General features: G+C 37.1%; 1 protein-coding gene across 9 annotated transcripts in view; it reads right to left on the bottom strand.

The window, feature by feature from the left end:
- kcnq5a (potassium voltage-gated channel, KQT-like subfamily, member 5a) overlaps window positions 1-25,453 on the bottom strand; it is a 166,570-nt gene extending 141,117 nt beyond the window's left edge. For all 9 annotated transcript variants that reach the window (XM_065296679.1, XM_073812924.1, XM_065296681.1 and 6 more), the window contains exon 1: window positions 24,851-25,453. In XM_065296679.1, coding sequence (XP_065152751.1) covers window positions 24,851-25,185 — 335 coding nt within the window. In that variant the 5' untranslated portion in view covers window positions 25,186-25,453. The remainder of the gene's footprint in view (window positions 1-24,850) is intronic.

Genomic DNA, 25,453 nt, shown 5'->3' with positions numbered 1-25,453 from the left:
ATCCCATTTGCATCGCGCCATTAGAGGTCTTAACGGAGGACACGGGACCCATACGGTTCTGGGTTTATATTTTAAATGGTCAGTGGGGTCCGGGTCGGTCCTAATTTAAATACTTTGGGTCCCAAGTCTGATTAATATTGTGTGTAAAACACGTGTCGAACGGAGAACGGCCGTGAGCGCTACCGCGCTAAAGCTCGTTTGCAGTTTCAGCGAGCCTCCCTTTTCAATGACGATAACAACTGGTTCTTGTTTTGAAAGTCCACGCGCTGCATTGTCTTTCTCCCATTTTTTTATAAATTATTATATTACATATCTTTTCTAAAATCGAAAAAGTTTGCACAGAGAGGGTAGCAAAAAAGCAATGCTAATGTTAAGCCCATTGCCCTGAACGAGCAAAGCTCAAGCTGACTCAAGATATCAAAAACGCAAAGCTGAAATGTAAAGTCACCTGTCGCTGGGACAGCAAGGAGACTTTTGAATCTGAAATAATGAGTGGAGAGAAATAGAAAGAGAGGCACTTTAGCTGCTGCTTCTCTATCTAATAGAAATTATAACCATTATAACACCAGTCACATTTATAATCTATAAACCTGCACTGTCTTTCATTAATATACTATACATATTATTGTATTCAATAGAGTTTGATAAAAGGGGTCATCTAATTGCTTCATATATCAGTGCAAAAACCGTAAATTGTTTTTGTGGTGCTTTGACAAACAGTGTCAGCTTTGTACATGGCTTGAGTTTGGGGTGGTTGGATTAATGAACTATAATGTGAAATTAATAAAAAGGTCCAACAAATCAAATTATTGTGTTGTGTCACACATTACTAGTTATTTGTCGCATGTATAGTAGACCATATTTTTGTCGGTGGGTAATGATTCCCTTTTTCACCAGCTACAGTATCACCACAAGTACATTTCAGATCTATGGGAAACCTTGCATCAACTGTGTGCTTAAAATACCTTCTGTATCATTTATCACAATACATCCGTAATATTTGTTTCCATCATTGCAGATGCACTTAGCAGGTTTCTCTTGAACTCTTCAAATATTCTACCAGTTTTGTCCTTGATGCCATTATGTAAGCTACAGTAATTGTTATACTGCCTGCAGTTGACATAAAGTGTAGGAGTATGAAATGGAATATCCTTACAAAACCGTACTGCACCAGACTAAAGTGTAGCATATTCATGGAAAGTGTCATAAACTTTTTATGTAGGCTGAATTGAGCACTTCTCTTCAACAAATTGACTTGAGAGACACAAGCTGAGGAAAAAAACCCACACACACACTGGAATAACACGCCACAGATGCACACACTCTAGAATAACACAGACACTTACACAAACTGGAAAAGCATGCCAAAGACACATGCACGCAAGAATAACACGTCAGATATTACACTCCCTACAACAAACTGCTGCACAGGCATACTGTACACACTGGAATCAAAGCATACTAATCTATTTTAAGTTAAGTTTTTAGGTGAAGGAATTCCATTAGCAAATATCCAGAAATTACATCTCAATATCTTTAAACACATGTTTAAAAACAATGCAATTCACGTCATTCTTGCATGAAACGAGCAGTCCCATAGGCCACCTATTGCTCTAAAATCCTTTTGGAACCTGAGATTATGCCAGTCGCTAAGTGGCACAGTGAGGTAACAACAAAACATGCATTGGCCTTCAGAGTAAACAGTATCTCATGTCACACCCCATCCCATCAGAGCCTCTTTGAAAACACATACTCATGTCAAGCAAGTTTTAGTTTGCCAGTTTCAGCTCTGAACTCCTCTGGCACTAGTTCATACAAAATACAATCATAAAGTGTTTATCTACTATATAAACCAGTCTTTTGCCAAATTACAGGTGTGAATGGGAAGATAGTAACATTCTCTTAAAGAGAGCTGTGCAGTGATTTGATGTTAGCTTGTATAAAGTCCCTTGTATGGCTTGTTCGAGGGCCTTGGGACAAGTTCGGTATTTTACACTTTAAAAGCCCTGTTTTCAGATTGTTTATGATGAAATAGAACGGTTTTGACTGAAATTTGGACATATGATGCTGGCCCGAGAATTTTCGGGTGTTTGATGTATCAGCCCCCACCTCTACAATGGCTGTATAGGTGCACTGGAACAATCCTTCCTAAAATGCATAAACCTTTCGTTTACAAAGACGTGAAACTCACTGAGTGGTCAGGGGTGTTCACTGATATGCTCACACAAAAATCGCTGCAAAAGATGCTTTCCAACAGGTTTTATCTTAGTTTTTGTCCAACTCCATTGACTTGAATTAGATGTGCTGTGAGGTACGGTATTACTCCGCCGCCGGGAACTTTGTTTCTATTCTTGCAATTGGCAAAGGTGGATTTTCGCCCACCAACTGGGCTGGAGTGTTTATTATTCAAGCTCTCAACGGAAGAATATGGGTGTGAGCCGTTTGGAAAAATAGGTCCACAAGTTTACAACGAATGGTAAAACACCTGTTGGAAAGCATTTTTTGCAGCGATTTTTGTGTGAGCATATCAGTGAACACCCCTGACCACTCTGTGAGTTTCACGTCTTTGTAAACGAAAGTTTAATGCATTTTAGGAAGGATTGTTCCTGTGCACCTATGCATCCATTGAAGAGGTGGGGGCTGATACAACAGAAAGCGAAAAATTCTCGGGCCAGCATCATATGTCCATTGTCCTTTAAGCAAGTTTAATTCACACACTTTCAAATGTCCTACGTCTATTTTCACAGTCTTCCAGTTCTTAAATTGTTGTTTAACACATACTCTATTCAAACAGCCATTGCCAAAAGCACATAGTTAATTCAAATTCACAGCTATTTTTTTAAGTTTATCACACCATAGGTTTTTCTTGTTAAACACACAAAAATGACCCAGATTGATCAGTTGTCTAATTCATAGCTCCCTAAACCCAAGAGCAAGAATGTTTTATCAGAATAGCTATAAATCACAGAAGGATTGTATAATGATTGTTCATTATAATACCAGCAGGACTTTTTGTTTATAAGACTCAGCAGGGAGGGATTTAAAGTAATATTTTTATCTATCTATCTATCATTTTAACCAGCCAACAAGCTGCTGAAATAATTAATACATGCCTCGGATAAAGTTATTCATCATTTCTATGAATTCATCCTCTACACTCAGCAATGCTGTGGGGTCTCTGTTAAGAGTCTACACAATCCCAGTAGGTCAGCACTTTATAAGCTTTGTAGTGATTAAGTGTAACAATGAACTAATGCTGGGAAATACTGTTACCAGTGTTAATAAATAGAAATCTGCCTCAAGGAGGAAGGTTTAGCGACAAAGATATCTTGTAAAAGTCCTTATCTGAAAAAGCCACCTGAACTATCAAGAATGAGCTAGATCACTTCAATAACTGTAAACACATTTCTTTTATTATTGGGTCGCCAGGCAAAAATAGAAAGTGCCTATAGAATTAAAGCAGCATCTTGCTTGCCAAGAAATGTCCACAATTCTCACATATGGGTGATTCTCAAATGACATAATAAAAAACAATTTTGTTGTTTTTTCCACATTTAAGGGGCAAATTTTCCTTACCGCATTGTGTCCATGACTGGATTTGGGTTCTTTTATTTTTATAATTAAAAAATATAAAAAATAAAAAGCTTGTAAATGCATATATTTAATGTAATATAATGTTGCGGTAATGATAATTTTAGATAATGATAATCTAAAAAATGTAAATAATTCTTTAGGAAATATTTTTTAAATCCTCTAAAAATAATGGTTAAGTTCAGACCTTAATCTTATATGTGCAAAACAAATTGGTTTTAAAGGCTTTTTAAAAATTCTGATGCTGGATGCACCGTCTAAGTCTGGATATCGTGGGTATATGTGTAAATTGCTGGATGCACAGCTATTTGAGTAAAAAAAAAAACATTTCAGCCAAACATTGACTGTCATGTAAAAGCAGGTGTCAGTCTAAACACCAATAGCTTTTTAGAACACCTCAGCAGCTAAACAAGTACAGTATGTCTGCTTTCCACGTACAGCTGGTCAAAGGTTACTGAATCCATCCCACACAAAACACATGATCTATTCAAAAACAAAGCTATTTATACCGCTATAATTTGAGCCATTATAAATAATGTACTGTACGGCAACAACCTGTGTGTGGAAACTGCAACAGTTTGCTAATAGCAATATTTTACCGCACTCAATACGCTACACAAGGGAACACTGATTTGGACAAACATAAACCCACAAAATGCTCTCTTCCACACTCATCTTACTTACAATCAGTAGATTAACCTCACATAACAGATCATCTTATTTCCTCTAGAAAATCATTGGAGAAGGGAAAGAGTTTTCATTTCTAATTGCTTTTATTGACTGCTTTCAAGCGTTACTGGATTGCCAACTGATAAAACACAAAAAAGATTTAGAGCTCTCTATCTGACCATAAAATACCTGTAAAAGAATATGAATGCAGTAGTGCAACTCTTCTATATTCTTTAGATACGGGCCAGGCTAAAGATTTCAAATACCTGAGAACTGTGTTCCTGAATGTATTCCTTGTAGTTTTACACAAAAGCATTAAAACAGTTATGCAAATGTTACATTAATTGCACAAGCAAGACATCAACACTATACAACAAAATCAGGAATATAAAGCATTAAAGGTATACTTCACCAAAAAAAAATTGAAAACTCATAATTTACTCACCCTCATGTTGTTCTAAACCTTAATGAGTTTCTTTATTCTGTTGAACGCAAAAGAAGATATTTTGATAAATGATGGTCACAAAACAGTTGATGGTACCCATTGACTTCCATAGTAGGAAAAACAGATACTATGGATGTCAATGGGTATCTTCAACTGTGGGCTTACCATCATTTATCAAAATATCTCTTCTGTATTGAACAGAATAAATAAACTCATACCGTTTTTAAAGAACACCTATGGTCCGATTCACAATTTTACATTTCCTTTGGTGTGTAAGTGTGTATAAGTACATGTTAACAATATGCAAAAGGTAAATACCCCAAAGTAAACAATGACGCGAGTTATCGTTTCAACGTAAATCTCTTTTCTTGGACTACAACAAACACACGGATTGCAGGCAACAGTTAACTTCCTGGGCCTGTTGACGTAGACAAGACCGACATTATCGCAATTCCTCCCGCTTGGACTCACAGCCTCTAAATTAACTCTTGTCAGCATTGCATTGTGACCGAATCTTTCAAACATGGTAAAAAGCGTCACATTTCCAGCTGATGTCAGAGATATTCAGGCCAATCACAACGTTTAGATTAGCTGGCCAATCAGGGACTCAATGTGTTTTGTACAAAATCAATGCATTTGAGGAAAAAAGTATACATGGAGGTACAAAAATGTACGGTATGTGAAACATAATGTGTTTTTTAACCAAAAAACACGCAAACACATTTTATTATATTAAAATACACAAAATAACATTGTTTTAGCAATGAAATAGGTGCTCTGTAAATCATTTTTGGGCCAACAATACCTTTAATTCAATAAGTGTAAACTGAATCAACATTCTCTATGATTAGTTAATTGTGACAGCCTCCGCAATCTTGATTTATTAAATAGCGCTGCTCTACCACAGAAAATGCTGACGGCTTTGTGTTGCCATATGGAAATTATGAGTGCATGAGGGACAAACTCAAAAACGAATCACATATTGATCTAGCATCACAGATGTGAAATACATGAATGGCGCCACCACGCCACATGCCAGAAGAACAACTACTGCTGTTCTGTGAAGAGTTACAGGGCTTCCAACATGAACATTACATTCTAGGCATAAACATTCAAAATAAAACAAAACATTTTTTAAATCCCCATGACAAAAAATTAATTCACAGCTACAGGTAAGTGTTTATGACAATAGCAATCCATCAAACCAGAATAAAGTAGCTGTGAAAATCTATTTCACTGAGCAAACACCTATCAGCTTGTAGCTTTGGTCTGGATAGATGTGACAGGATCAGTTTCCATGGACACACCAATTGATGTGTGCTTCATTCGGCTGTGCGTGTTGGAGTCAGCAGGTGTGATATAAGACTGCATGGACATATCAGACAAAGCTACTGTATCGCATGAGTTAAACCTAACGCACGATTCACACAGGGCGTCAGCTTTAACACTTGACGGAGGGTGTGACTGAAAAGTGGCCCTGACGTGATCCTCATAGTGACAACAGCTAATCACAGTGGACTGCAATACAACACAAAAAGACGGCTTTTGTTTTGACAGCTAGGATGACGGTTTGGTTGCACTAGCGATTGCTGGTGTAGCTCTAGCTTTACCCATGACAATGATCAATTTTTTTTTACATTTTCATGCGTTTTCCGGTCTTGCATAAATGTAATTGGCTAGCATCTGCACTAGGTTGCTTAAGGCAATCTGATTGGCTGACAACTGCGTTGGCGCTTAAAAAGTTGAGAAATTTTCAACTTCTGCCACGAGCAATGCCAGTGACGCAAGCCGGCAGATCCACAATTCAGTATGGCAACGCATGACGTCACCCATTTAAAGTAAATGAGAAGCGTTAGCATTGACGCCCTCTGTAAATCCTGGTTTTAAACCCTGTTTGATTATCTTATCAGAAAGTATGGTGAATGATCTGTGTTGTAGCCAGATGTTGGATTGTTTCCTCGATATTAAACAGAAGGCAGAGAATGAATCTTACGATAAACACACTGAAAAATGTGTTTGCAGTCAAAGTCATTTCATTACATTGTGTTAGCATGCGGGTGCTGGTGTGTATTGATGGCAATAGAGTACTGCTTTATTACTCATCTAGACTTTAATATCTTGTTTCCAAGACAACCATGTCAGTGGACATCCGTGGCTTCGTTCAAGGCCTAAAATGTAATGTGTATAGGAGAGAGGCCATAGGGCATTCTTGTTTGTACACAAGTGGCCTTGAATCGAAATGCGTCAATGCACAGCAAGTCTAATTAGGCCCATAAGGAGGATGTCCTCCAGCATATTAACAATAGATATTATGCATCAGATGAGTTTAACTCTTTAAATGCTTGGCACCCGTCTAACGAAATCCGCATACATTCTCTCCACAATTGGTTAAACCAATTTTACTGTGTTGGAATTCTCAAACAAACAGAATAATGAAAAACAGAACAATGCAGAGTCTTTCAATTCTGTGGGCTTTATGAAGATGTTAATGAGGGCTTTTTTTGTACTGAGTTGTGTATTTAATTTATAGCAACAAATATTTCCTAATGCATCTAGACATCAGCTGTCTTTTTTAAATCTAGCACATGACGAAACTCTTTTTGTAGAGTTAAAAACAGAGCTGGACATAAAACTGTATCTGCTTTAAAGAGCTGTTTAGCGCCAAAAATTTCTATCTACTCCAGACAGCACATCATTCAAGTAAAGTGATGCTAATGACAGGCCTGTGGCTCTGCTTCACTCCTCTGACAGTGTTAAAGGGGAATAGTAATAATGGCAAGACAAAGTGCAAAGAAGGCTGCTTTCAATGAAGGGAGGTTTTGATCTTGTTCTGTAATTGAATTTCAATTATTACAAGACAGAATTAGAGGACAGCTGTGCTAAAGGCAATGTAGCGCGTTCTGTTTACTTTATACTATTAGCTCGTGCCCTTTTCTTAATTATAAAATAAAAGAAGTGATTTATAAATGGAAAGAGAGACTAAGAACACGCAAGACTGAGGGGATAAAAGCATAGCAGCTTTACGGTCTGGCCACCACATACAAAATCCAGCAATTACTTCAAGATGGAAAAACTTGTGACTTGTGACTTCATTTTCTTTAATGCTGTCAAACGTTCATTTGTCATTGTTTGAGACCTACAAAATGTGATAAAACATTTAACAAACACCACAAATAAAGAGGAAACACTCTACACTCTAACCCAGACACAAGCATGTGGAAAAACTAAATTGATCTATAAATATCTGTTTATCTTTAAGCTGGTTTACATTCTAACAATGAATGGTATAATCTTACCAACCAGTTCCATCTCCACACAGCCACTGAATTCTAGAAAGCAGCCCGTTTTCTATGCTTTTCAGTCATGTGGGTCTCTTTTTGTCATCTTAAGTAGCATGCCAAAATGTTACCACGATTGTCACTAAACACACTGTAAACCCAAACAGGACAATGTTCTGATTTAAAACGAGTGAACTGTACTCAAACCTGTGAAAAAGTTTATCTAACTTGAAGATTTATGTGCGTTCAACGAGTTCACTATTTAGAGTTCCACAAACTTAAATAAAGTGACTCAAAGAACGTATAACTAAAAAAATTTATTTTTTACTTCCAAACAGAGTCGTTTCAATACCACAGCCTCATTTTAACAAACACTGCAAATAATTGCAAACCTTTGGTGGTTGTGATGAGTTTTATGGCATTCAATTGGCCAGGTAAGCTAAGAATGACTCTGGCACTGCAAATTTACTTCTGTTTACAGTTAAATCAACATGATTGGTTTACTGTAAAAAAAATGCAGCATTTTTGCCAAATCAACATATATTTTATGTTCCTTTAACTTAAAAAAATAAGTTAAACAATTTCAACTTGATTGTATAAGTTCTGTCAAGTTTTTACAAGCCAAGACTTAAAAGACTTAAAATAGTATATTGAATTGACTTGCAAAACCAAGCTATTTTAACTTTATGCTGCATTTTTTAACAGTGAGGCTTTCCACTTCCCAGCATGCTTTGCATTTGCCTGCATTACAAGAGCATGTTTTTAAATTAAGTGATATTTTATGTGGTTTTCAATGAAGAGAAAGACTCAACATGTTAAACATTCATTAATGAGATTTAAAAAAGTTTGCTATTTATTAGTTTTGTGGTTACCATTGTTCAGAAGTGTATAGTGCCGGTGCTTAGGCTTTGGTTTCTCTGCTGTTGCTCTGTGCCCCCGCCCTTCGTATTTGTCATATGTCACTAAGAAAAGTGCGTACACTACGCTGATACTCTCTCCTGAATAAAGAGGAGTCCAAGATGGCAGCGCTACCGGAAGGTTAAAATATGGATGTTTTAAATATGGATATTTCTACAACAACACCGCTCGGATTACCCCCGGAAAAACTTTGTTTATCATCCCGGAGCCGATTTCTTTGGAGAAGGATAATATATGCACATTTTTTGGACTTGAAGGACAAGGACCCCGTAACTTTACTGTTTAGCAGCTGAAAGATATAAGACATTTTCTAAAATAACTGAAAATGTGTTTGTCTGAAAAATGATGGACATGCATCTCGGACGTTGGTTTACTTAAAAATTATGATGTAATCAATTTCAACAAAAGTACTTTAGTACTTGAAGGTTTTACGTTGCAATATAAAACACTGTTTTGGTCCCTTGATCTCTAAAATGATGTGATCCAAAAAGCAGAAGCCTCCATCAACACAAACACAAAAACACTGAAGATCATTAAATATTAAAACTCCTAAATGCAATTCTGCAACAATAAAACACTCAAGAATGACATCAGTTTGTCCAGGAACAAAAGTTCAGATGCTCAGGGCTCACAAATTCTCTAATGACATGACTAATTGTGAAAGCTTGTTAGCTGGTGAGGTCTATATGAGGGTGTGTTCATAAGGGTTTTAACAGGCTTATATCTCCAATCCAGATGGCAGAATTATATATGCTGGCTACAAAACACCACATATGGGCAAGAAACACCCACAAAGATGAAAAGGGAAAAAGATAGCAAGAACATACTGGGGAAGAAGATGAGGTTTGATGGGTGTAAAGAAAATGTGGGAAACCAGTGGCATTATAAGACTTCATGTGATCAGATATTGAATATTGCTTGACAGGGTCATCTGGCCCGTCAGTTAGGACAGGTGCAAAGTGTCTGGTTGGCATGCTTCTTGATAAATTCATCACACGACAACATCTTTCATCAATCAGATTTTTAAGAGGCTGATCATGTATCAAGTAATCTTAAGGGGTGACATACTGTATCGCTAACACCGTTCCTGAACCCTTGCTCCTGGATAATTTACAAGGCATTCAAACAAGATACAAAACCATTTGGAGGATATATTATATTTTCACCTAACATATTCTATTGCAGTACATCCTCTCAGATTCCGAATGGATACAGCGGATGTTTTTAAGCTTTGACCTTTCCATGATCCTAAATAAGACTGTTTTAAAATGAGCAGGAGTCAATTGAGCTTGGGTTTTGTGATGCAACATCTAGTAGATGCAGTAGCTACAGTATGTCTTAAAAAAACTATATACACACAAAAAATTCATAATGGACACAGCTGCACAAAACCTGGGATTGCTGAAACAAAATATTTTACAATATGAGCAAGTAATTTAAAAGTTTTAAGTTAAACCCCTGTATCTGTTAAATGTCATTTTTGTGTCAAGCAAGATACATGATGCTCTTTTAACATTTTTTAAGCTTGGCAGCCTCTGGTCATAAGCTGAAAATAGACTAAAACATTCCCTGTTGTGTTGCAAAGTGTAAAAATCATTCAGGATAACAAGGACTGTCAATAAAGTGACATTCATGACAAGTAAATTGCTTACATTACACCTTATTAATCGGTGAACATCCAACAAGTTATTATTGGAAATATTCATTTGACTGAACAAAGAGATTAAGGGTAAATGTTATTCTGTCAATGGTTGGAAGCCATTCATGTGATTTTTACTTTACTTTTACTATTATGTACTTCAGGTTTTTTCAGGGCATAACTTTTTCAAGGTTCATAATCAAAAGTTAAACTTGACATCCTTTTCTTAAGACCCTTTATCTGGAGCAGGCAGGAGGCAGTAAAGCCCTTTTGATTTGCAAATGTTACAGTTAATATGGTCTAAGAACTACAGTGAGCATGTGTGTGTGTGTGTGTGTGTGTGTGTGTGTGTGTGTGTGTGTGTGTGTGTGTGTGTGTGTGTGTGTGTGTGTGTGTGTGTGTGTGTGTGTGTGTGTGTGTGTGTGAGAAAGAAAAAGAGAGAGAGAGATGAGGAACATGCAGAAATAATGTATATGCTTATAGCTAAGACAAACGCAGTAGTACTTCATTAACAGTTCAGTGGATCATGGATATAAATGTATAAACATTTTATGATGATGTGGCAATAGATAACACCCATCAGACTGGCATGCTGGCACAAATATAAGAATTACATATCGTAAACAGCAAGGAGTTTGTTTGTACTTTTGAAGGAGGCTGATCATACAAACCCGAGAGGCTGAGCTGAATATGGCAGGTGCCTAATAACATCAACCCTATCTGCCGCTCCAGAAATTACCCAGCAACTACACAGCCAATCTGCTGTTTATTCTACAGAGACTTACGAAATGCACCGCAAAACATACCTGCCCTCCTTAGTGCTAAATTTCCTACTTTACATCTTATTGAAGTGCTCTCTGGAGCTGTAAGAATAATCATTCAAATAAAGCTCTTATGCTCATGAAGTGAAGTGTCATAACAAGTGCAGAGAACACGAAAAGAATCATTTGGCAGAAGGACTTCTCTACCAGACCTAATACAACCCTATTTGCCTTTGATGTGTGGCAGCGCAAGCAAATGTTTAGAAAAATTACATTTGTTCTGTGTATTTATGCCACAGGCATTGATGTGCTTTAGTAGAGAGCAGGCATAAACTTAAACATTACTTAAAGATCATCTTTACTTAAAATGTTATTAATATAAATATTAACAAAGTAACTTTAAAACACAAGAATTTTGCAGTCAGTCAGTGATGTTAAAATAGCTTCAGTTTTCAGTTACAGTAATTATTTAGTAAAGAGTAATAAAGATAAGAAATAAATCAAGAGCAGTCAGTGTTGTTATTGCCTAATTTTAGTCATATAATAGACAGTGAGAGGTCAATTAGGGTGAATATCACAACAAAACAGCAGATTGTATATTTAGACACAACAACCCTATACCACAGTTACATTCAGGTTTTTAGTTAAGGGGGTTGCACACAGGACGCGCAGCTCAGTGCCGCGCCGTTCTAAAAAACTCGAACACATTGCTTTTTATGAGTATACGCACACCGGCGCCGACAGGTGGCGCCTGTCCGCGCCGCTCAGCTACGACTCAGGAAGTTGCTCAAATCATTGTCGCGCCACAGAGCGCCACTCACATAGTATAACATTAAATAACATCATATTTGTCCCAAATCATTAACGATTAACATTGGCGTATATTTTGCATTTTAAAGTAGACGCTATCTGACGAAGCTCGCGCTATTTAATGTGCACTTCCAGTTTACGATACCTCCGAGTTGCCCTAGACGCGACTCGACGCGACGCTGAGCTGCGTGGCCGGTGTGCGACCCCCTTTAGAGTGAACAAGCCAAAAGCTTATAACATAAGTTGGCAGTCTTGTCACTAACACACACACAGACAGATTTTAAACCACCCCTTGAATCGGCCCATCTGCCTTTCCAATTAACACTTCACACAAATCTGTTCTGACCCCAATTTAAAACAATTTTTTACATTGATTTAGAGCTGTAGCAATTGGTGGATAAAATTGACTGCGTTAACAATTATAATTAGTCGACATTAATAGTTTTAATCGATTAAATTATTTTGTTCTAATGCGGAAAAAAAAACTGTTTCCTCCATACTACTAGTAGGCGCGAACATGTCTATCGCTGTCTCCAACAGTTGCCGTTTTCAAAGATGATGGATGAATCAGGGTCGAGTGCAATGTCAAACTAGTTAGTTTGCAAAAGTTTTCAAAGGCCGAAGGGGTCTAAAGTTTGGGAGTACTTCAGATTAGCTTGTAATAAAAGGCTGGTTTGTAAACTTGGTGGGTAAGGTTTCGTTAGCATATCACAGCAGTAACAGCTCGATGCATGAGCATTGTGGGGTTTTTTTTGTGAATTAACTCATCCTTTTAGGCAGAACATTTAAAATCTGCTGTTCTTTTTAAAGAAAAGGGTCGCAAGGACTGGAATTGATTGTTTTGATTGATCTGTGCCTGCGTTTGTTTATGTTAGGCTTAATGTAACCTACCGTAACTCTTCACAAGACTTTGATTACAACTGTCATCAGCATCGTAAATCCTCTAAAGTCTTTTATATTTTCATTTTTGTTTTAATGTAGATTTATAACACTATACATTGTATTATTTTACCTATGCATTACATTATCTGTGCGCATACACTCATACCGTAAAGATCCTATAAAGACACGCAAAGTATTTAAAGTCCTGCATACTGGGTTTTTCCACAGCGTCTGAAGTTTGCTAATTATCCGTGATTTATCTCTTTAGGATAATTGATTAATCAATAAATTAGTCGATATATTAGTTGTTATAAAATAGTTGTTAGTGGCAGCCCTACATTGATTCATGTTGCCGTAATTTATGGTTACACACACCAGTTTATGGTAGAGTTATAACACCAATGACATTTCCTAATAGATATCTGTTAAACACAAACAAACTCGATTAAAAACCACAAACGTTATGCTAACAGATATTTTCCAGTTCTATTCTCTGAAACTTATATAACTGTATTCTATATATAAACTCTAATAACTGTATACTCTTAGCAGCCACACATTCTCATGAGTGTGTTTAATGTCTGTAAATAGCACGCAGTGTGAAAAGTCGTGCAATACATATGCTAAATTCCAATTTTGCATGCATATGACAGTCAGTCCTTCCAGTTCAGTGCATCTTTTCATGTCATTTTATGCATTGGTTTCTAAAAAAAATTCATTTTTTTATCTTTTCGTTAGTTTGTCCGGTTTTTAGTTTTCTACAAATAAATGTAAATAAAACAATATTTTTTTCGCGGCTATAGTTGTTTAGGTGACTGACCTTACTGCATATGCATCTGTAGGATTTTCTTTTTCAGATGCAAAATTTATTGGATGACGGTATTTAAATGAATCACGCAATGTGATTTCTTAAGGTTTGCGTTTGTCAATTTACTGGTTTTTGCACCATTATTTAAGGCCCTAAAAATCTTAAACTGGGTTGATCATTATGGAAATGCCCCTCTATGTCCACTTTGTCAGTAAATCACCTGCAGAAATTTTCAATCCCATATGCACTTTTTTAATTTGTTACAAGTAATTTAGTTCAACCTTAACTGCCTAAATTATGTTTCAACTAAAATGGTGACATTTTTATACCACATTGCAGAGGTGGAAAGTAACGAATTACATTTACTCACGTTACTGTAATTGAGTAGTTTTTTTGTGTACTTTAACTTTTTTGAGTAGTTTTTAAAATCTGTACTTTTACTTTTACTTAAGTATGTTTTATTTAAAGTATTGTACTTCGCTACATTTTAAATCATATCCGTTACTGAGTAAAAAAATATTTAAAAAAGCAAGGTGATAAAGACACGCAACGGATGATTGATGCGCGGGGGAACGCGCAAAAAGAACCATGGAGACGGACGAGACAGGCTTTTACTCTGAGTAAAGTTAAAATGACTTACTTTTTACTTTTTACTTTTTACTTTTACTTGAGTAGATTTTTAGACAAGTAACTTTACTTTTACTTAAGTAAAATATTATTAAAGTAACTTTACTTTTACTTGAGTACAATAATTTATTACTTTTTCCACCTCTGCCACATTGTTTTCCTGTGTAACACAAAAGGAGACATTTCTCTTTCCTCTTTTTTAGATAACGTAATGTTAATGACCATTTCTGTCACAGTTGAGTTCAGAAAGAAATGGGTACGTGAATAATGAAAGATGTCATTTTGGGGAGGAACTATCACCTACAGGCATAGCATAGGAAAACAACTTCATCATAGTGTGGAGCATTTCACTCAATCCCAGAGTGCCTTGGCATGGCCAAAGTTGCCACTGCTATAGAGTGTCACTTGGCTTCCTGTTGGCCTGCAGGGGCAGCATCTGGGAGGAAGATGGCATCTGGTCTGTGCCAGTCTCAAGTCATGCTCTAAAAAGTATATCCTCTCGCCTAGCCCCAAACACCCCCATGTCCTGCTCGCGCTTTCATCTGATCTGAGGTACCTCTATGACAGACTTATGCTTCCTTTAACCTTTTATGCTTCACACTTTTTATTTATGTGTTTTTCCTACAGACCCAAGTATACAGTGTTCCTTCAAAGAACAAAATGGATGTCAGATCTCATCAAGGACAGAATTAGCAGTAAAGAATGTGTCATTGTTTATCCTGCATGTCAAAGACACTGTGGCCTTGATGCTTTGCCATTTGTATTTAGACTATTTTTGTAAATCTAAATGATGTTTCTATCATGGAAAATCATCTCTTTGCACCAGGAACTGGAATCAGGCCTAGGGTCATGACTGTGTCCTCAAATGAAGGCTTGCTTGGTGGACTGGGTGGTCTGTCAATCAGACTGGGAGCCACAAATAAGGAACCGAGTACATGGCAAGCGTCTCTCATAACCTATCACAGTCCCAACACAAACAGATTGAGGAATGTGAAGTTCCTCTGGTACAATGAGAGTACCCAGGCCTAGCAAGATGTAGAAAGCAGAGATGCAGTTCTACACTGTAGGGATTACGAGAAAATTAAAGTTACACATATAAATCTGTTGTGAAGAATATATATTCCAATAAATGTATTCCGATGCTCAATTTTCCATTTTCTGGAAACTGCCAAAACCATAATTCTATTTCACAAGCTGCATCAGAGCCAAACAAACATAATTTATTCAAACACATCCAAATTTCCAAACCCAATTTTGTCGGTATCCAAAACCATATGGCTGAGAAAATCCAAAACACTAACATAGCAATGACTAAAGGTCAAGACTCAAAGCATAATTGAGAATGGTAAGTTGATTAGACTGGAATACAGACTGGCATTTCATCTCTCCTAGATCAAAAAATCCCCCTGAGATTCTGGTGTAGTAGTGGTGTAAGATGTTGTACTACTGATATAGAGCTTTTGCCCCAAGGGGTTCAACAAACAACTTTTACACACACATGCTCACATGAGAGGGCACTTTGTCATTGCAACAAACAGCTGTCATGTTTTGTCAAAGCTGCCTGTCCTCCAGCCTACATGTATAATGAAGTTTTCCCCGAAACAACAGTCACTCAATCCTAATTAATCAACTACACAGTAGTTAGGCTTTTTTGACCAGACAATGAAGAAAGCTCTTCGCCTGAATGCAGCCTTTATGTCTTGTTAAAAAGCAATCTAGTTTAAAAGCTTTGCCTTAAAAGCCTTTTGAATAATTTGATATCAGGTAAAGGTTAAAAAACACTGTTTGTAAAGCAAACAAGGAATATTGCTTTACATTATGTCTTATGTTGATGTTACATGTAAGAATTTTTTTGGAACAAGGTGTAACAAATATACAATGTCTTTCTCTGTTCAGGCAATCAGTTTAGGCAATCAGAATAACTTAAGGATGCATTTGCATATTGGTTAACCACATACAACTGCATTTTTTTTCTATTGCAAAAACTCTAACCCATGCTGGGTAAATATTGGAAAGAAGGCACCACTGGCCTGGGTTAAAACTGACCCAATTCTGGGTTGTTTTAACCCAACTGCTAGGTTATTTTTACCCATGGTTGTATAACAACAACCCAACATTGGGACAATTTAACCCAGCACTGGGTCATTTTTAACCCAGCATATGTTCTGTCCAATATTTACCCAGCATGGGTAAAAATATCCCAGTCATTTTTAGAGTGAAGGTTGCAGGTTCAATGCCTAAACAAGTGAAGTAGCAATTTTAAGTTATACCCCATTCACACAAACCTTTGGTCCCAGAAAATACCCGTAAAATTGCCAGACAAGCGTCTGTATGAACACAAACACATCCCGTAAATCTTCTGAGATCGTTGCCGGAAAGAGGACCTAGTAAGATACACAGAAAATCCTCTGTGTGAACAAGAAGCCGAAACAACGCCGTAATGGGCGTGTCGTTGGGAGGATGCCCGCGCGTCATCCCAACAATAACGTTCAGCTTCTCAAAACGAGGGTTTTAAATGCATATAAACAATCATGATGAGAAATGTCTGAAAACTGTATTTAAGCAGAGATCAGGGAGCAGCATAGAACGGCACGTCATGCGCTCCTTTACAGTCTTATCATAAACAATGCACGCAAGAGAAATAATAAATAATATGCAAACTTCAGATGCTGCGTAGAAGTGAGGGCAGGAGTTTAAACAGGTCATGTGTCTTTCCGGGACCTTGCAGATGCTGGCAAATCATGGCAGTGTGAATGAATAAAAAAATCAAACGATCCCGGAAAAATCCAGGATGCATTTTCTTTGTATTTTCCGGAATGTCTGTGTGAAAAGGGCTTTAGATATAGCCCAGTGTTTATTTTTATACTACTATTTTATTTACAATATTCTGAGCTAAAAGGTTACTAATAGAAAATACAACATGCGTTGTTGCTTGGTCCATCAATATTGTCTGCTTGTAAGGGTGTTCATGTAGATCGGGGCATTGTGGGTACTGGCATCAAAAGGTTTACAAGGGATCAAGCAAGCTTGAAGTCAGAGTATCAATATAGCTGTGCCTTCCAGTGCTTCTCTAAGTACACATAAATCTAACAACACACACACACACACTTTCCTCTGAAAATAACAGATTCACAGAACTGTGTGTGTACATCAGTATCGGTCCAGTAAGGTTTGAGGTTTTTGTGAAGACCTCTGTTAGTACATTCACTGGGTCCAGTGGTGTTTTCAACAGTGCATCGCTGATCACAGCCTACGAAGCTTTGCTAGAGAGGTCACAGCTTATCGAATGAGAAATTTGGTTGTTCTAACTTGCCACGTTTTCAGAAGAAAGATATGAGTTGGATTTGTTTGGCTTGAGGAGTGTGAGATTATCAGCTTGAGAAATGCCTGGTGTTTCTCAGAACAGAGAGTTGAAGTGAAAGAGCTGTTAGCATGTTAGTGTGGGAGTTCAACCATGGATACTCCACTTACAGGGCCTGGAAATTTAACTCTAACTCCAAAAAGCTATGTTAGCCTTTGTATTTTAATATCTACTTAAATCTATGTTCACCATTGCTTCAGGTCTGGCGCACAATGCAGTATATTCAGGCCTATAACTACTCACTTAGACCATAACAGATCATCTGACAGCTGGTTTGTTTTTATGTGCCATTTAGGGCTAAGTAAACATTAAATATCATACAATAATAATAGACCAAAAATGAATGGACAAAAATGATAATAGTACATCTGTCCTTGGAACAGTGGATATTTTTTATCAGTATGTGTGTTCCTTGAAAATCAAACAGCCAATGCTCTACCAGTTAAGCTACAATTACACCCATTAAATATGTGCCTTAAACAAAGCTCTAAATATCATTCAAAGATTAGATGCCAAATCCATTAGTCCTGTAGTAATAATAATTGGAGCAGCCACTATTCAGACAAAGTCAAACAGGTAAGAAATAATAACTAGTTCCTCCAGACTCTAAAACTCAATTTATGGAGGCACACATACAGTACAGTTCTGCTTTGAGAAGTTCCCAAGCATATTTATTTAGTGATATATTTCCCACTGTTCCCATATACTCGAAACAGCACGATTTTCATTTCACACAGAAATCTCTGGTTTTTGGTTGCAATTAAAAAAATTCTAGGGCCCTATAATTTCCGCGATCACGGAATCGCGGACGAAATCGAGGAATTGGCAAATTAACACGGAATCTAGTGTTATTTTGAATAAAATTCTGTTTTTGTGTGGGAGAAGAACGTATGTCTGGAGGAAATGCGGACCGGGAAGTAAATCTGGGGGAAACACCCCCTCCTGTCGTTTCAGAACCCCTTCAAAACACTGAAACCATGGCGAAGCGGCTCTCCACGACTCTTGCATTTCAAGCGATTGTGTTTAAACTATGGATCGCGTTCCGCTGGACCGATGTGTTTAAGGCACTTCTGAAGGCACCACTGCTTTGACACCTTGTTGTAGCTTTCTGCAACAACAATAAACAATGCATTGAATTGAGTTGTGTTTGTGTGTGTTTGTGTGTGTGTGTGTGTGCGCGTGCGTGTGTGCGTGTGTAAATGCATGTTTTACAGTCATTAATCGTGTTATCCCGTTTTTCCCCCAAATCATTTACATTGTAATCATTAACATCAAAGGTACACTCTTTTTGTGACTAAAATAAAAGTAAAGGGTAAAACCTTTTTTCCAAAAATAAAAACGGATAAAACGGAATTTGCAAAAATTAAAACGGACAAAACGGAATTTGAGAAAAAATAAAACGGATTTTATAGGGCCCTAAAATTCCCCTCTCGGGACTGATTTTGATCTATTAAAGACAGTAAAAAGATTAATTGCAGATAATTTTTCAGATGCTGATCTTCCAGCTTCAGCTGCCTTCTTTTATCCAACAGTGGTATATCAGATATCTGAATGGATCACACCCACGAGAACAAATAAGCTGTCTCTCATATGTCTGATGGCAGATGGAAAAATTAGCATAGTTCAATTTATTTCATTAGCCACTAACACATGTGCAAACATGCCAAAACTTCAAAGGAGACATGCGCAGTACCACAACAAAAACAGAATCTTTAAACTTCAATAAAGGCTTGATGAGCTTGCTTTTATTCTTCCCAGCTTACTACAGCAAGAGCCAAATGAGTTTGACATTTGATTTAACATAGTTCCAGTACTAACATTTCACAAACTAATTTGATGAAACTACATTTATTTTACTATTATACATTAACAGAGTTCAAATGCAAAAGCCCCTAAAAGCCAACTTTTTGTAACCGAATGTTTCGACACACTACACGTAGAGCTGTCACAATGATTAAATAATCGTCTCATCGCGATTGTTTAACCTCATCGTGATGATTTCAGATCACCCCAATGATTGCACCTCTCTCTAAAAACACAAGGGGGAGCTGCAGCGCCTGTAAAAAATGAGACAGTATCAGATTACTTTTAAATATGTGTCATGTGTATTAATATTTACTGCCAGGTAAACCTTGCAAAAGATTTAAATTTAATAAACACAACAATATGTGAAAATTATTTCATAAACAAAGAAAAAAAAATGAGAATTAAATGTCATAGCAATAAAATAGGCAAATAATGCTTATAATTGTCAAAGCCCTAAAACAGGCAATTAATCGCCATAATCGTCACAATTTATTAGGTAATTAACCATCAGCCAAATTTCATAATCGTGACAGCCTTAAATATACGTTCTTCGAACACTTTTGCGTCAAATCGCGTTTTACTTCTAAACTCTTCAGGTTAAACAAATAACATGCAACTATGGCCCTTTAAGACTTAACTCATCAATAGACAAGGTACTTTATATGTAGGTCTAAATTCAATTACTTGCACAAAATGTAGCACATGACTATAGAGATGCTCATTCATCCAAGACAGACAGAGAGCTCAATTCATTCAACACAAAGCAGATCACATAGCTTCTCAGAAATGGTTTCTATTACAATACAGACACATTTCCCTAACCTTGTTTTCAATTATTGTTTACAGTCTAAAGACAGAAATACTTAACAGAGATTAAGTTTTATGCTAATGCAGGCTACCGTATGTGGGAGGCAAATACCAGAAATGATTCAGTAAACCATGTCAAGTTTTTCAAGTCAACGTTAGGCATTTGTTGTAATCAGTGAAATCCATTGTTAAACAAGAAGTAAACCAGCATACAAACACACATATCTATATTATACTATATTCTATACTGGTTGATCAGGGTAACACGGTCATGCTGACAAGCAAAATGAAATAAAGAGAATGGTAAGGGATGAAGTGTGCACATGCATTTCCTGGCAAGGCAATTACTCATTTCACATTTGTTTCATTGGGCACTACTAGACAGGGAAGCCCCTTTGGGTTATGCCCAGCCACACAGACTACTTATATTGCAAAGCTTGCTATTAGGGGAAGACGGCTGCCTCAATCAGTCACCCCCTGTCAGCAACTGAAACTAACACACAACACCTCTTTATAAATTTTACTACTGTACCCTGCACCCAGTCAATCAATTATTAAATCATCTGAATAGAATTACAAACTATTTGTAAACTGCAGTCAACAAGGCTTCTATTGATTCACCATCCAACGGCTACTGGTTGCTCTGTTATTAAATATAAGAAACACATTCAAGAAATTACATTCCTTAAATGCTTCAAGTTTAGTGACAACAAGGATACTTCAAAAACAATAGATGCTGAGATCTTCAATGCTCAATTTACCCATTTGCAACAATGATGCATAGTAGAAGTGTCCAAATGCTTGGATCTATGATGTACACTCTCTCAGTACCAGATCAACATGTTCAAACAGCGCTCTGAGGGCTGCGGCTCATCCTCGGGGTCTGCCTTGTGTCAAAAGCCCATAAGATGATGAAACAGTGTTCTTTTCAAACACCTTTCCCCCCACCATTCATATTCCTACTGGAACACAGATATGACACCCTGTTTATTGCCTCCTCTTTACACTTTTTAAGATCTGTAATCTGTTTAAGTTTGTCTAAAACCTTTTTCCATTAAGTGAGAGCCAACTCTTTTCCATTTACCTTACAACCGTGAGCAATAACAGCTTCCGTTTTAACTACGACAATGACGGGAACTCTATGGACTGTACATGACTGGACCTGTGCCGAGTGCCCAATGTGTCAATGGTCTTCTTCATCAAAGAGTAATGAATTAAACTAGCAATAAAATAAAAGCACGCTTTAAACTAAACATCTAGAGTGCTTTCCAATCCTGGTCTTTGAGGACCCCCTCCCAGAAACTTTTAGATGTCTCCTTATTAAAAACACCTGATTCAACTTATCAGCCTCCTTCCAAAATGGTAAACACATCTCCTTAACAAGCTGATGAGTTAAATCAGGTGCGTTAAATAAGGAGATATCTAAAACACTCTGGGAGGGGGTCCTGTAGGACCGGGATTGGGAAACATTGATATAGACTCTACTTTAAGCAGACCTGGGACACAATCAAATAAAAAAAGTCATTAATATCAGTATTGATTCAGCATTATAAAAATAGAACAAGACGTCTTTTTATTCGTATTTAAAATATATTATTAAATCCAAACAGACATCTTAAGCTGAAGTAGAAAAATCTGTTGTTAGTTGGCTGGTTCTTATATACAGTATATCAATTCTGCCTGTCTAAGCGGGTCAGTGGTAAAAGAGAGCACCTTCCTGCACACGAGGAACAAGAGGCTCTTTCTTTCTGTCTGTGTCACAGCTGAGGCAAGAGACCATTACAGGTGGGAATGGTGAAATATTTTGTTACAATTTAAAAGCCATCGTCACAGCGCATGGTACAAATCACCCTCAATAACGCCGCCAATCTGAGCCATCTAAGGAGAGCATCTTGTTTTCTAAATCATTAAATGGAACACAGTTAGGAAATGTGAATAGCGAACTCTGTGAACTTCTGTGAAAGCAGATTCTCAACATTCTCTATTCTCATAATACAGTATGACGTGCCTATACAGATTATTATGACAGTGCTCATCTACTGTTCAATTTCCTTTTTTTTCATTTTCGAAGAACGTATGTGATTTCTGAGGTGATAAAGAAAAGTAAACAAGGTCATAAAATGTGTTTCTACAGTATGTTAGACTACATATTGTGCTGATGACAAATCATTGCACAGGATTTTAAACCCTCATGTTTAGAATGGAGAGATTAGATTAGAGGAACACATTCAAATCATTTAAATGAAAAGAACAGAGAACTGTTCATCCATAGAACAATTACTGTTTTATACACATATGTAGATAACTTGGGGCTGTGAAACAACACACATAAAACTTAATCTTAACATGAAAGTTTATACAGTAAACATACATGTACTGTAAACTCTTCCTTCAATGACGTGTGGCTCTAAAGCAGCACATAAGCTTTAACCTTGGTGAAATATGCTCACCTGCAGTCTGCTCATCACAAAGAAATAAATGAGTTTGCTTTGATGCTGTAAAAACATTCACTGGGATGAGCAGACAACTGGGAGTTATTGATATATGACCATTGAAAACCCTGTCCATTTACAGAACCCATTGAACAGAAAATCATCATAACAAAGCATATTGCATTGTAGTCCCACATGGGATATATAGTAAAGTACTATATTAGTACTATATTTGAGCTAATATGGCTTTTGCACAAACCATTACACAATTAACATTTTTGCTGAAACTGTGTTTTTAAGATTATTATAAAGATTATTAGAAACTCATAATTTGACACATATCCTTCGCAAAGTTTTAGGCAAAGCAGCTCCCTTTAATGAAATAAGTTGAGGATCCAATGCTTTTAAGGCTATTATAAAGATTATTAGAAACTCATCATTTGACACGCTGACCACTTTATATTTAATCACACATTGGTATTGCAGTACAAAAGTCAAGAGATGTTATGTCATTTTATTATCGGCTTTAAGTTTTCAAAACTTAACGATCGCAAAGGGAGAGAAAGCTAAGTCAGCATTTTTGGAAAAACTGCATTTGCTTTTATTTTGGGAGAGATAACATTTGCATATGTTGCTTGAACATCCACATGCATTTACATTTGTTTAAATAAAAATGCAAAAATTGACCAAGCCTATACAATAATCCACTGGCACAAAACGGGAATTACTTCATAATCTTATATTGATAAAAAATGTTTGCATTCCATTCCAAATATTGTTGCATTCCAAGATTGTTTTTAGATTTTGATGCAGGAGTTAAATGCTTTGCACAGTAGTAATAAGGTTAGACAATTACCTAAGATATTTGGGAACAGACTGTCCTCTTAGGATATTGTTTTTAAGGTATAATCATCTGTCTAAAAGGACTGTGTTGATTTCTATCACGAATAAACTTCTCAACAAATTTACAGCTCATTACACTCTGATTTTCTATATACGCAAACTAAATTTTGAGAATGAATTATGGTCTCCATATTTTTATGCAATGCCCAATTAAAATCATGTAAATCAAGGGCCACCGAGCAAAAAAAAAAATAACTGAAAAAAAAGCATATAAAAAAATGTTCTTTTTTGCTTGTTTTACATTTTTTCTTACCAACAGCACAGTCTCAGTGTGCTGATTCTGTGATGTTTCTGAGTATGGGACAATGCGTTACTTGCAGATGTAACAACTTAACCCCAACGACCTCAGCTGTGCTCTCAGCACAAATAAAACAACAACATCCTGTCTCACAAGCGCAGCAAAACGCTTCAGTCTTACAATACGACAGCTTGGCTTCCTCCCTATGCAAACGCTTCTTACAAAATGTTAAAATGTGTCAGAATGGGTGCAATTTCATTTAATATGATGTCATATAAAGAGCATCTCTTACAGAAAACGTAATCTCTAAAAGTGCATGATCATAAGTAACGTCAACAGCAATTTAACATCATAATAACGCAAACCCTATCATAGATCATTCTACAGGTACAGTATGATAAATGGCCTATAAAAGCCCATTGCTGCATATTTAATGAGTGATCAGACACCTCTGACTAACTTGTTGAGAAAGCACCAGTCTAACGTATACCTTGACAGTGTTTATTACAACAAAAAAACTGAATTATTTACAGCTATCATGTATTTATACTTTATTATTAGTGCTGAAGATGATTTCCAAACACGTGTTACTGCTTCAAATGGCATATGAATTTTGAACAATGTATTACAATCAAGATCCATGTGCTTGCTTCAGGGAATGTGATGCATAAAAATGCTAAAATTGAGGAGTTGCAAACATGCTGCACTAAATCAAATGCACATATTTTCGTGTAAATCATATAGCCTATTGGACGCAATATATACGGAATATGTACGAAACAACGGCAATTCTCTGCAGAGTAACAGGTGAACTCCAGCTTCGCAAGTGTATATTCATGATGTAAATTGAGTAAAAACAAAACATTATCACTTACACAAATGCATGGTAGACAAATGCCCAGGCACGCGGTCGCTCCAGGACATTGTAGAGGTAGTTCTGGAGCTTCCTGTAGCGTGCGTTTCTCCGTCCGCTTTGCGCGCTGTAGGTGAGCGGTTTGCCGAGCAGGCTGAGCCGGGCGCCCTGCTTACTCCTCTGGTTCTCCAAGCCTCCTGCACCTGTTGTGCCGGGCGCCGACAGCGAACTGTCGACTGTCTTGGTCGCGTTGTTCATCGTCCCACGACCGGCTTCAACATCTTTCATTCCATAATGCTGAGAGGTTCTCATCCAGAGACCAGTACCGCCCTCATCACCGCTGTGGTTGCGGGGCATCGCATCACCAGCGCGGGCTGGAAACGCGCGTCTGGCACCAGCAGTGCGCACATATAATGCGTAACTCTCACAGCTTCACAGCGATTACGTCTTATGTGTTAAACATTGTTTTGTGTTCCTCTTTTTCTTTTCCTGTTTCAACTATATCTATATTGTGCTTATTCTACTGACTAGAGTAGCCATTGAGCTCATTTGCAAATAGGCTATATACGATTTGGTAAAGTTATGAGCCTTCAGATGACTCAAGTCTGCACCCGCCGCCGTGAGA

This window comes from Paramisgurnus dabryanus, chromosome 20 (assembly GCF_030506205.2).
Source record: "Paramisgurnus dabryanus chromosome 20, PD_genome_1.1, whole genome shotgun sequence".
NCBI classification, from domain to species: Eukaryota; Metazoa; Chordata; class Actinopteri; order Cypriniformes; family Cobitidae; genus Paramisgurnus; species Paramisgurnus dabryanus.
This window is presented reverse-complemented; position numbering and strand designations above follow the sequence as displayed.